Below are 13,699 nucleotides of genomic sequence, written 5' to 3' on the forward strand. Positions count from 1 at the left end.
CTTTCATCACGAGCTATGCTGGCGTTACCTCAGTTCTTCAAACACGTCAATCTTCTCCCTGCCTCAGGGCCTTTGCACTCGCTCCTTCCCCAAACTGGAGCGTCGCTGCCGCTGCACCGGCTTGAGACGCGCTTCAAATGTCACCTCTTTGAAGATGAAGAGACCTTTCCAAGCCGCCTCTTTCGGCAGCATCGTCCTCTCCCCTCTTACTGCCTTCCGGCCCCTTATCATTTGTGGAGTATTACTTCTCGCTTCGGAGCCGGGGAGTTTCAGCTTTGCAGGGCTGGTTCCTACTCCTCAGACAAGCGGAGGTGATCCGAGGGAGGATGAAGCCCCGGCGCCACAGGGACGCCACAGGGACGTAACGCCCGCGCGCCGGTCTCTGGACCACACCTCCCAGAGTGCTCTGCGCCCGGGCGCGGGGAACGCTTCCGCTTCCGGCCGGGCTGCGTCGAGGCTCCCCCGTGGCGGCTGTGGTGCGCGCGGCGGGCGAGCGAGCGTCCTTTCCTGAGCGTGACTTTGTGATCCGTGACTCGGTGTGATGTAGTGTCGGGTGTGTCTGTGATCCGGCGAAGTCTGTGTGGTGAGGCGTCTCTGCGTGTTCCTGTGCGCGTGCGCCTGCGGCGAGCGGCCGGTGCCCTCGGGGTGGAGCGCGGGGCGTCGCCGAGGAAGATTGTCAGAGCTGGGATGGGATTTCCTGAGTGAAGTTGTCTCTCAAGGGCTGTGTGTGTCTGTGTGATTTTGTCTGAGTGTCCACCGCCTGCTCGAGGCTGGGTGTGCCTGTTGAGTGTGGACAGGGCTTGGTGTGTGCGAGTTTGTACTCATGCCCGGGTCTGTGTGACTGACTGACTGCGCATCTGTGTGCAGCGAGGGTGGATGGCAGTTGTCATTTTATGGGTTTGTGTGTGACTGAGTGCGACGGGGAACAGAGTCCTGTGTGACTTCTGTGACTGCGTAATGGAGTTGGGGTCATGTCTGTGGTTTTGTGTGCGAGGGGCTTACGTGGTGGGCGACTTTGGGTGGCTGTTGTGATATGTGTCACCGTGCGATGCTGGATGTCCCTGTGGGAAGGGCTACCGGGCACTTGCCTGAGGAAGTGAACAATGTGTGTGGTTGTGTTCGCGCGTAAGTTTGCAACCGTATCTAAACCAGGTGGTCACCCTGTAGTGAGTCTGTGTGGCTGTGTGTTCGTCTGTAGGTGTCATTGTCCCTTGTGCATGAGATTCCGAGGACGCCTGTGAAGTTTTGTTCCTGGGTGGTGTGGGTTGTGATGGAACTTACGTTCTGGTGAGGAACAGCAATAAAAGAATGCCAGTCACTGATAAATGCTCTGGAGGAAATACCAGAGGGCAGTAGGACAGAGTGACTTCGGGGCTAGGACCACTCATTGAGTTTGGGCAGTTAGAAATACCCTCTTGAGGACGGAGGTCTAGGCTCAGCCCTGAATAGTGGGAATAACCTGGAGGAGAAGGGGGAGGAAGAGTGTTGTAGGCAGAGGGAAGGGCGAGGACAAGGGCCCTAAGGCAGAAATGAGCCTGGGATGCTGGAGGAACAGCAGGGCAGTGAGGTGCTGAGCAGATGAGGGCCACCACGGGTCGACACAAGTTACAAGGCCAGACTGATGTCAAGAGGTGGGGGGAGGGCACCACACTTAAGGTGACAGATCACTGCAGAGATACACGGAGAGGCTATAGCTATAGGGAGCGTGAAGAACGGGGCAGTAACTCCTCCGCCACAGTAATGAGCTCATGCTTACCACGTCCTGCAGGTAGATCCTCTTCTTACCCCATTTCTCAAATAAGGAAACTGAGTCTCAGAGAGAGGTTCTAGAACTTGTCCAAGGTCATACAGTTAGTGGGTCATAGATGGGATTCAAACCCAAGTAACTTGTTTCCAGAGTTTGAGTTCTCAGCTTGGATCAGGCTGCAGGAAACAGTGGCCACTTAACCCATTCCTCCAACCCCAACAAGGGACGTGGTCATTCCAGGTCCCAGAGGAGGGGCTGGTATGATGGCCCAGCTGGGCCTCCTCTCACCACTCTTTCCTCCTCCCCCAGCTCGGGTCTCAGGCCTCCACCAGGAGAAGTTCTCTGAAGAGGAGGGCATGGTTCCCAGGCTTGGGACTGCAAGGCCCCAGTAAGTCAGTCTTCACTGGTCTCCCCTGGAAAGGCCACTGGATTCTGAAAGACAGGACATCGCTCCTGGTTGTGTGCGGAGCACATAGATCTGGTGTGGTAGTGGTGATGGTGGGTGTGCTTCACTTGTTAGTCAGCAGATATCTGTGGGCCTCCTGTGTTCGGGGCACCCTGTAGGCACCGGGATGCAGTGCTGTTGAGACTGATGAGGCCCCTGCTGTATGGAGACCAGGAATGATGGGAGACGCGCAACAAACACATCAGCCTGGTCATTCAGGGGTGCTAAGTGCTGCGGGAGATCCATGAATGCACCAAGCAGGGTCAGAGGGCTGCATTCAGGGTAGCAACACTAGGCCAGTGTTCCATGACAGCTGTTAGCTGGGCTGAGTAGGGGCACCCCCCTTTGGACAGAGGGATTTCCAGTTTGCCGCAATCCCCACCCCTCCCTATCGGTCCCCAGCAACTGAATCCTGTGTCCGCAGAGAATTACTTCCATCAGAAAAGGGAGAAATGGAAGCAAGATGAAGGAGGGCCATGCGTTTCAAGAAAGGTAGAAGCATTCAGGCAGTCCACTTCATTCATTCCCATTACCTAGCTAGCTCCCATAGGCTCTTGAGTTTGAGATCCCAGAGGTGGGGAGGTTGGGGGTCCTACTGTGTCATAGTGGGAAACACAGCCCATCTAAAGGGGCCACTGTGACCTGGCTCCAGCATGTTGTCACTGCAGGAATCCAGGCTTTGCAATGTAAAAGCTTCCTTGTTTTTCAAGACTGATCATTTGGATTTTTGTACGAATATCCACGTTTTAAAATATCGGCAGTGCCAGTAAATATTGGCATCTTCCAATAGCCACGTGGCACACACCTCTTCACCTCCCTCAGGTCTTTGTCCAGAGTCACTTTCCTGTAACGTCTCTTCTGACCACTCTAGCTGGCATGTAATCTCCCATCACTGTCATCCCTGCCTGCTTGTTTTTCTCTGTAGCACTTAGCACCATCTAACATGCTCTGTTTTGCTGGTTTATTGTCTAAGCCTGACTAGAATGTGGGATTCACCAGGGCAGGGTTTTGGTCTGTATCCCTAGTGCCTGGAAAGGTGCCCGGCATAAGTCGACCTCAGTAAATCTTTGTCACACTGAATGCATTGCAGTTTCCTGTAGAACCTCACGGGGATGCCAGACTCCATGAGTCTGTGGGCTCTTCTAGCTCTTGGACCACCACATGCTGCTTCAGCCATGCTGTGGTGAGTCCTGAACCCAGCCTGACCCACTCTTTTCTTTTTTGACTCCCCTCCCAACCCCAGGCCCCTTTTCCCTATGGCCATGTGAAGGGCTGTCATGCCATGGCCTTGTCATTCCAGGAGCTGATGGCATTCCAGGATGTGGTGGTAGACTTCTCCCAGGAGGAGTGGGGGCAGCTGAGTCCTGGCCAGAAGGCCCTATATTGGGACGTCATGCTGGAGAACTACAGGAACCTGGTCTCACTGGGTAAGTGACTTATCAGTGAACTCAGACCCCACCTCACTGCATAGAAGCCAAGGGGCATCAGGAGTGTCAGCACTGTGTTGGGATGGGGTTCAGCCACTCAGTGCCTCTGAGGGTCCTCCCACCCTCCTTCCCCTGAAGTGTCCATCTATCTGGATGAACATAATGGAAAAGTTAAGGGTGACTCAGGCTTCAGGCATGGCTGGATCCAGGAGCTCAAGTGTTACCTCCCGGCCTTAGTCTCTTTGGTCCTCTATAGGCTCCCACTCTCTGTTTCTCAGTTCTGTTTTCTCCTCTCTTGGCTTCCCTCTCGGGCTGGCCCCTTCCACTTCTGGCAGCAACAGGCTTCAGTGACACTCAGTGGTCCCAGCAGGGTGGAAGCCTTTCTTTCCCAGAAGTTCTAACGGAAGTTGCAGGCCCTAGTGCCATCAGACCACATCTGTTCTCTTTATTAAGCCAATTGGAGGCCAGGGGATTGAACACTTGGGTTACCCATTATTGGTAGCTGACACCTGCTGAACACTCATTATATGCCAGTGTGTGGCTGGGGTACGTGGGGGAGGAGAAGAGGAGAACCCAGATGAGGGTCAACAAGGGCCCAGTTGTGGGAGTCCCATTGAAGGGTGCCCACAGAGAACGTACCGTAGGACATCTCAGTTCAGTTTAGAGCCCTATTTCTTTTATGGCCTCTGCCCCTCTCTGCCTCTTTCTCTGGCTCTGTCTCGCTCAATCCCTGTGATAGAATTGACTATCAAATGGGAGAAATGGAAGCAAGTGCCATGCGTTTCAAGAAAGTGAGAAGCATTCAGGCAGTCCACTTCATTCATTCCCATTACCTGGCTAGCCCACATAGGCTCTTGAATTTGAGATCCTGAGTCCTGGCCAGAAGGCTCTATACTGGGACCTGACTGCCCCTATGTCTGTGTTCCTCAACTTGTTTCTACCAAAATCCTGGTAGAAGTCACATTTTACCTCCCAGCCCACTGCACATGCTTTGTATCCATCTGATAAAATTGAAATAAAAATTTTATAAAAAAATGATACTTGTCCTTATTATACACAGTGCACTCTGTTACTCCATTCAATTTCATTTTTTAAAACTTCTTACTACAACCCACTAAAGCAGTGGTCTCAACCTGGAGTGGTTTTGCCCTAAGTTGACATGTGGCAATGTCTGAAGAAATTTTTTTTTTTGGTTGTCACAGCTGAGAGGGTGCTGTTGGTGCAGAGTGGAAGTGGCCAGGGATGCTGCTCAACATCCTGCAATACCCAGGACAGTCCCCACAAGAGAGAATTATCTGGCCCAAAATGTCAATAGTGTCAGAGTTAGGAATCTGACTGAGTTAGTTCCATGACTCACTGAAGAATAGCAGCGGCCTAAAATTGAATGTGCATGGGATCCAACTCCTGAGACCAGGCTGTGAGGTAGTGAGGGCTCACTTCAGCCCACGTGGTTTTCTGAGGCCCCAGTATCCTGGTCTGCCCTTTCCAAGTTCTCATCTTCCCAGATGAGCTGGGTTCATCCTTGACATACTTCCTTCCTCTGTGGGTCAACCCTACTTTCCCCGATTTTATAATCTGTGCATGCTTCCTCCTTTACCCAGACTGGACCCAGATGTCCAGCCTCACTAGAGAGCTGGTACATCAGTCAGAATTCTCCAGAGAAACAGGACCAATAAATTGTATATATTGAGGGATTTACTTTAAGAAATGACTCATGCATTTGTGGGGCTGATACGTCCAAAATGTGTGGGGCTGCCCAGCAGGCTGGAAACAGGCAGGAGCTGATGCTGCAGTCTTAAGGCAAAATTTCCTCTCTATGAAACCTCAGTTTTTGCTCTTTAGGCCTTCAGCTGATTGGATGAGGTCCACCTACATGATCATGGATAATTTCCTTTACCTAAAGTGATTGTAAATGCTAACCAACACTTAAGATTCCTAGTTGATTGAAATCCCTGGGGACTAGAGCATGGTCAGGCTGACAAGACTAATAGTCACAATGGGTAATGGAGCAGCCATCTTATTTTCAGTGTTCTGTCTTACAGGAATTTGCAGTTTTGAAAACTTTATTTCAGACTGGGGCACTGGGCCTAACAACAGGACACCTTCAAAGCATAACATCTCTGAAAAGTCACCCCAGAAGAAAGGACTTTGGGACATGAACTTCATAAAGGCCTGCAAAGAGGACAGCCTCCCCGAGATGCCAATCCTGGTGAAATCTCTGAGCAGCTTCACAGAGAAGAAAGGGTACAGATGTCCTGACTGTGGGAGAGCCTTCAGCTCCTTACTCAACACTGGCGGATCCACACAGGGGAAAGACCCTATGAATGCAGTGAGTGTGCGAAGGCTTTTAGCTAGAGGGCAAACCTTATTCAGCATCAAAGGATTCATTCTGGAGAGAAACCATACAAGTGTGAGGACTGTGACAAAGCTTTCAGGCAGAGCTCCTCCCTCAGGGAGCACCAGATTATCCATAGCGGCAAGAAACCATTTCTCTGTAATGAATGTAGGAAAGGCTTCAGCAAACGCTCAGCCCTCATCTCCCATCAGAGAATTCACACTGGCGAGAAACCCTATCAATGTAATGAGTGTGGGAAGGCCTTTAGTGATCAGTCATTCTTCAGCCAACACTGGAGGATCCACAATGGGGAGAAACCTTATGGATGCAATGAATGTGGAAAGGTCTTTAGCTGGGCCTCATCCCTTAATCACCAGAGAACTCATACAGGTGAGAACCCCTATAAATGCCCCGACTGTAGGAAACCTTCGGTACAGGTCCTCCCTCATCGAGCACCGGAAAACCCACACAGGAGAGAAACCCTACAAATGCAGCGACTGTGAGAAAACTTTCAGCTATAGCTCCTCCCTCAGCCTCCATCAGAGAACTCACAACGGGGAGAGTCCCTATATGTGTAAGGAGTGCGGGGACACCTTCAGGTATTGCTCCTCCCTGACCAAGCACCAGCGGACCCACAGCATCAAGACAACCTGTGAGTGTAAGGAATGTCTAAAAGCCTTTAGTAGTTGTGATTCATCCCTTAAAGTATATCAGAGGATCCATACAAGGGAGAATCCTATGCATACAGAGAGGGTGAGGAAGACCTTTGTGGCAACTAACTTCCGGCAGTTCTTAATAAAACATACTATGCATGTGAAACCTTCAGATTTCATTCACCCCAAGAGGTCTGAAACATCACATTATAGTCATGGGGATATGCCTCAGGGGTCCCCAAAACCACCCCATTGTGGTGACTCAGTAAGAGGTCAAAGGACTCAGCATATAGTCATACTCATGGCTAAGAGTTATCATAGCAAAAGGATACAAAGCAAAACCAGCTAAGAGGTGCATGGGGTGAAGTCTGGAGGAAACCAGGCACAAGCTTTCAGGATTCCTCTCCAAGCACAGTCACACAGTACACATTTAGTTCCTCCAGCGGGTTGTGACAACACTGCTCTCCCACCACTACCTCCCAACATTAAGCTATTTTCTGACCTCGGGACCTTTGCACATGCTGTTCCCTCTGCCCAGAACCCTGTCCTCCCCAGTTGTTCCTTGGCTGACTTCTCATAGGGCCACCTCTTCAGAAAGCTTTTCTTGGACCACCCAGTCTAAAATTAGCCCTCTCAACCGGCACTCCCTCTGCCTATTTACCATCTTTTTCTTTGTAGCACATACCACCTTGTTTTGCTTACTACCTTTCTCTTTATTGTACACTGAAGTTTGAGAAATACTGGTTCAGGATAAGGTTGAAAAGCTCATATGCCTATGGGGGTCAAGCACTTCAAGCAAATGCATGAATACCTTTAGATCAAGCTCATCTCCAGTTCTGCCACAGGCCCCGTTAACACATTTGCACAAAATGCCTGGTACCTCTTTTTCAACCCAGTGTTTTTTGGAACTTTAGCTTTCAACAGAATCCCCTGTAGGGCTTGTTAAAACAGGGTGCTGGGCTCCACTTCCAGAATCTCTGGTTCAGTAGGTCTGGGATGGAGCCTCAGAATTTCTAAGATGTTCCTAGATGTATTCGTTTCCTGTGACTGCTTAACAAATTGCCACAAACCTAGTGGCTTAAAACAGAAATTTCATCTTTCACAGTTCTGGAGGTCAGAAACCTGAAATCAGTATCACTGGGTCAAAATCAAGATGTCAGCAAGGCCTTAATCTGGAGGCTCCATGGAACAATCCTTCCTTGCCTCTTCAACTGCTGGTGTTCTTGTTTTGTGGCTGAATCATTCTAGTCTTAAAATCGTGTGTGTGTGTGTGTGTGTGTGTGTGTGTGTGTGTGAGAGTGAGAGAGAGAGAGAGAGAGATCTTCTGCTTCCTTACAAGGATATGTTAGTGGCATTTAGGGCCCACCCAGATAATCTCTTCATCTCAAACTCCTCGATCATATCTGAAAAGCCCCCTTTTCCAAATAAGGTAACATTTAAAAGTTCCAGGGATTAAGACCTGATCTCTGTGGGTTGTCAATCTATTCACTCTAAATCCCTACCTCCTCAAGGCATAAGGATTAGAAACCAGCAGAGGATCTGGCCCATAGTGATTCAGATGCCTCAAAACAGGATCTATGGACCAGACATAGCCCACAAATGTTTTATGGTCCTGAGTGGATTTTTTTTTAATTAGTTGCCTCCATTAAAATATTGGGAAACATCACATAAAAATTGAGCATTCCAGCATCTCTTGAAAAATCAAAGATCTTGTAACAGGAGGTCCTTTGTTGAGGATTATCTCCTTTCCTCTTTATGACTTTCCCGATCCTGCCCACCTGGCTCCCTCAGATACACATCATAGTGGAGATTCTTTGCAGCTCAGATCCCTTCTCTTTATTCCAAGCCTAACATTTTACCTGAGAGGCTGAAGTGGGCCAGGTGCCACGGCAGTGGGTCCTGTACTTCTTTCCTCCTTCAAGATCCCACCTGTAGGAGACCTGATGGCCTGGGCACCAGCACTGAACCCAGAGCTTCCCAACTGGAAGGGTCAGTGGGAGGAGAGATTTGAAGCTAAGGTGGGGGCATGGCTGACCCACTGAGGTCGTATTCATAAGTATGTGTGTGGGTACACACACATGCACATACCCACGCACACTGCTAGGCTTCTCTGATTTCCTGGTGAAAGGGTCCCCAGCTTACATCAATATTTCAGGAGCATCTGTGGCCCCCAGCTGCTTCTGGAAGTCAGGGGTTTGGTTGGCTTGAATGCATGCAGTGGGGCAACACTGAAGTAACCCCATTCCTGGAATGCTGGCTTTTTTTATGAGAACTCTAACAGAAAAAAGAAAAACCCTACACAAGGAAACCCAGAACTGCAACAGTATGTAGGAATGACTAAGGAAAATTTGTGACCTGATGAGAAGTAAACTATAAACTTTGATTGAAAGGACAATATGTTCCTGGATGCTAAGATTAAATGTAACAATGCTTTTTTTTTTCTCTAATTTATTTATAAGTTCATGTCACTATAATCAAAAGACTTTAATAAACAAATTTTCATCCAGAAGAATAGCAATTATATATTTTTCATATAAATATGCACACACATAAATATACTTTTTAAAGGTACAATGATAGAAAACTCAAATATAAGGCTCCAAAAATTAAGAAGACTATAGATCTAAGATAAAAAAGGACAAGTCAATGAAACAAAGTAGATGGTCCAGATAATAGATCCTACACTATACAAAAACATGACTGAATCGTTTACTAATAATTGATGTTGGAGCAATTAAGAATGGGTAATTTTGATTACTTCATACAATACATCAAAGTTAGTTAAAGAGTAGTTAAAATAGATATAAAAATAAAACAATGAAAACACTGTTTAGAGAAGTTTAGATTTTATAGGCTTGGAACATGGAAGGATTGAACTATATAAAAATGGAAACCTTGTCAAAAAATAATTCAAAAAAATGCCAAACAATTTGGGCAAAACATGGCCAAAATGAAGAGAAATAATTAATATATTTATTATATAAAGAGATTACTTAAATTGATAGAAAGGCATTAAAGCCACAAAGATCATGCAAAGAGAGGAAAAATATAATTGCTTAACAAATTTAGAGGGAAATGTTCAACCTCCTTAAGAACTAAATAAATTCAATTAAAATTAGATGCCCTTTCCCCTATTAAATTAGCAAAGGAGAAAAATGCTGTTAATACATAATGCCAACAAGGACATGTGGAACACATGCCATCACATTATAGGCAGCAGTGCAAACTGGTGTAATGTTTTCAAAGGAGCTTGGATGTATGTATCAAGAACCTTAAAACGATCATACCCATCCTGACCCAGTGATTCCCATTTGGCAAAACCTACCCGAGGGAAAGAATCCTAAATTTGGAAAAACATTTAAGCACCAACATGTTCACTATGAAACTATGAAAAAAGCAGAACTAAGTCAAACATTCAAACAACAGAGGAGGGCCAGACATGGAAAACTCTGGCGCAGCTGTTAACAAGGTGCTAACAGACAAGGAGATGAGACACGAGGGTGTAGGGTGTAAGACTGGGTGGAAAAATAAGATCTACACTATTGCACGTACAGAATGATCACAGCTCTATGAAAACTATAAACACCTTATAATAGGTAACATAGTCACATGGGTAGAAAAGTGAAAAGGCAGAGGTACTGTGAAAACTAGACCTTTCCCCACTACTCCCCAGAGGCAACCACTTTCATGAATCTAGTAATTATTTTTAAATTATAAGAAAATGGTGTTCATGGTGTATGGGGCATTGTGGGGGCAAAGGGAAGAGAGCTCTACCTTTCTATAAAATAGGAGTTGTTTACTTTAAAATGAAAAACAATCCTTCAGAAATGCATATATTAAAAACTATGGAAAGAGCCCAGATGTCCATCAACAGATAATGGATAGGGGCGCCTGGGTGGCTCAGTTGGTTAAGCGACTGCCTTCGGCTCAGGTCATGATCCTGGAGTCCCTGGATCGAGTCCCGCATCGGGCTCCCTGCTCGGCAGGGAGTCTGCTTCTCCCTCTGACCCTAACCCCTCTCATGTGCTCTCTCTCATTCTCAAATAAATAAATAGAATCTTTAAAAAAAAAACAAACAACAGATAATGGATAAAGAAGATGTGATATATATACACACACACACACACACACACACACACAATGGAATCTTACTCAGCCATCAAAAAGAATGAAATCTTGCCATTTGCAACAACATAGAGAGAACTGGAGGGTATTATGCTAAGTGAAATAAGTCAGTCAGAGAAAGACAAATACCCTATGATTTCACTCATGTGGAATTTAAGAAACAAAAAGATGAACATAGGGTAAGGGAAGGTAAATTACAGAGAGAGAGAGGCAATCCATAAGAGACACTTAACTATAGGAAACAAACTAGGGTTGCAGGAGGGGAGGTGGGTGGGGGGACGGGGTAACTGGGCAATGGGCATTAAGGAGGGCACTTGATGGAATGAGCACTGGTGTTATATGCAACTGATGAATCACTAAGTTCTACCCCTGAAACTTATAATATACTGTCTGTTAACTAAATTGAATTTAAATTAAAAAAAATTTTGGGGGGGGCGCCTGGGTCGCTCAGTTGGTTAAGCGACTGCCTTTGGCTCAGGTCATGATCCTGGAGTCCCAGGATCAAGTCCCGCATCGGGCTCCCTGCTCAGCAGGGAGTCTGCTTCTCCCTCTGACCCTCCTCCCTCTCATGCTCTCTGTCTCTCATTCTCTCTTTCTCAAATAAATAAATAAAATCTTTAAAAAAAAATTTTTTTTTTTAAAGAAAGGAAAGTGAGTTCGGGCAAATCAGAAAAGGCATGGAGACACACTACCTAAATAGGCAAAGGGCCTAAATTATTCACAAAGAAATTTAAAAGCATATACGGAAAAATTCATTAGTAAGGAAAGAATCACTTTTTTGGCTTATCAAATAGGCAAACGTTTTTGTTGGTTTGTTTTAAATGAGCTACCCACCCACTGCTGGTAAAGTTGTTCAAATGCTTATTTATACCAGGCATGGCAAAGACATTTCTTTGTATCTACTAACCTTGCTCAGTTTGTTTTTCCTACCCGGAATGCTGTGTTGTGAAAGATTTTTCCAGTGCAGGGGACCCAGAGAGCATAAGTGATATGCAACACTTGTTATTGACTCAGGAGAGAAGATGGTTTGTCACCTGTTTCATACCCCTGGACCTCCCTTTGCTAGAAATGGCATGGCCCCTCCAAAAAGAAATTCATCAGGATCTTTCAAGAGCCACAGAAATGTTTATACCACATCTCACCTAATAATATCCCTTTTTGGAAATCTATCCTAAGAAAACTATAAATACAATGCTTTATGCTCTGTTAATCAAACCTTTGTATAATTAGTCATTTAAAAATGTGATTACAAAATGAGAAAAAGAACTTCAAATCTGCAAAATGTATATGAGAAACCCTAACACACTGAAAAACTTGCTTGTATAGGGAATACTAAAGTATGATAAAATCTGGTTTATAATTCTGTAGTTTGCTGTCACTAAGAATGTCTTAAAAAGTAAATGAAAAATACATGAAAACAAAATATTCCATAATAGCAGCTATAGGTAACTGAGTGCATACTATGTACTAGGCACTGTTAGGCTCTTTTATGCAGATGAGCTCCAAGCCTTTCGACAGTTCTGGGGGAAGCACTGTTACCCCATTTCCTGAGGAAACAAAGTCAGGCTCCAAGAATGGACTAAGATTTGACCTCAGGTCAGCCTGGCTCCGAAGCCCACACTTTCCCTTCTCTGCCAAGAGCTCTTCTACCTGTAAACAAAACTACATTCCTGGGCTTGTACTTGTTGAGATTCTGGGACTATTAGGAAATTTATTAGCCTTCTTTGCTTTCCAAAATTTTCCTTAATATGCTTACTATTATTTGTTTAGTGAAAAAGTAAACCTAATAAAACTATGTTAAAATTAGGGTTCTAACAAACTTTGCCTGTGATTCTTTCTGACTTCAGTCCTGTTATTAGATGGGTTCATAGAGCAAATTCTTCAAGGAGAAAAGTGAGAGACAGTTGAGTAGTTTAGTTGTTCCCTAGAGAAAATAAAATCACAACTTTTAGACTTTGCTGGGATGAGGCCAGGAAGGTTTCTAAAACCTTTGAGATACACATACCTCTTGGCCGAGATATCCTGCTGCTGGGAATTTCCTCTTAGGAAACATGACTATATGCAAAGACATTAGAGCAAATTGATAAGGGAAATACTAAGGCCTAACAGGTAACAGGGAAGTGTAATGATAGCAGTAACGTACAAATAAAAGATAAATTAAAAGCAACCTCAGTATACAACCTTAGAAGGCTAATGCTAGAAAATAAATCAGGATACATCTATGTAACCAAGTACTAGGCAGTCCTGAAAAACAAAAGTTAGGGGCATAAATATGGATATGGAAAGATATTCATGATATATTAGAATAAAAATTACACCCTTCAAAACAGTGCCAATGGTACGATTCTATTTCATAAAAATATTTTTATATAAAAATCTATATAGATCTATGCAAAGGAAAAATATCTGGACAATTTTATATCCTTTTTAGCAGCAAGTGTATCTGGGAGAGGGTAATACAAATATTCAAAGAAAAACATGTTATTTTCTAATCTTCAAAGAATATATATTACCAGCATAATCACAAAAAAATGCTTAAAACACGAGTATTTCTAAATTTTAAAAAAATTAACCTGAATAAAAGAGCTGTTGTTAGGAATTGGGTGGGAAAAGGAGGGAAGCAGCAAAAGCATTATCCTTGGGAGCCCACTAGGATAGCAAGCTGAAAACCAAAATAACAGGCTGAGGTATGTAGCATCTCGGTCAGGTCAAGTTTGTAAAATATGGAGGCAGTGGCTGGTATGTCTTCCATATGTTCCAAATAGTTCAGGGGTGACAAGCAAAGTCAACTATCCCATGCTGTCACCGATTCCAGTTTTGGCATGAAAGAAGCATCAGAACAAAATTAGTCAAGTCGTGCTCCTTGACTTTCTCTAGTTAAGGCTCCTCAAGAAGTCTGAAGCCCTGGCCCAGAATTCTCAACAAATGGCCCACACCCAGACCCTCAAGAAGTCTCGTCCACCGGGG

General features: G+C 45.3%; 1 protein-coding gene across 1 annotated transcript; it reads left to right on the forward strand.

Moving 5' to 3' along the window:
* Positions 1-384: 384 nt before the first annotated feature.
* LOC123856211 (zinc finger protein 184-like) lies at positions 385-9,128 on the forward strand. Its single transcript, XM_064580551.1, has 6 exons — positions 385-536; positions 2,057-2,135; positions 2,617-2,684; positions 3,283-3,375; positions 3,493-3,619; positions 5,662-9,128. Exons 5-6 carry the CDS (start codon positions 3,499-3,501, stop codon positions 6,954-6,956), a joined length of 1,416 nt encoding a protein of 471 aa, XP_064436621.1. The 5' UTR covers positions 385-536; positions 2,057-2,135; positions 2,617-2,684; positions 3,283-3,375; positions 3,493-3,498; the 3' UTR covers positions 6,957-9,128.
* The last annotated feature ends 4,571 nt before the right edge of the window (positions 9,129-13,699 follow it).

This window comes from Mirounga angustirostris, unplaced genomic scaffold, assembly GCF_029215605.1.
Source record: "Mirounga angustirostris isolate CCGP_5_RB_7025 unplaced genomic scaffold, mMirAng1.0.hap1 SCAF_16, whole genome shotgun sequence".
In the NCBI taxonomy this organism is placed as follows: domain Eukaryota; kingdom Metazoa; phylum Chordata; class Mammalia; order Carnivora; family Phocidae; genus Mirounga; species Mirounga angustirostris.

Bases quoted from the DNA above. Each gene is read 5' to 3' on its own strand.
- LOC123856211 (XM_064580551.1), top strand. From the start codon at position 3,499: ATGGCATTCCAGGATGTGGTGGTAGACTTCTCCCAGGAGGAGTGGGGG. The intron at 3,620-5,661 runs GTAAGTGACTTA...TCTGTCTTACAG, and splicing joins CAGGAACCTGGTCTCACTGG to GAATTTGCAGTTTTGAAAAC.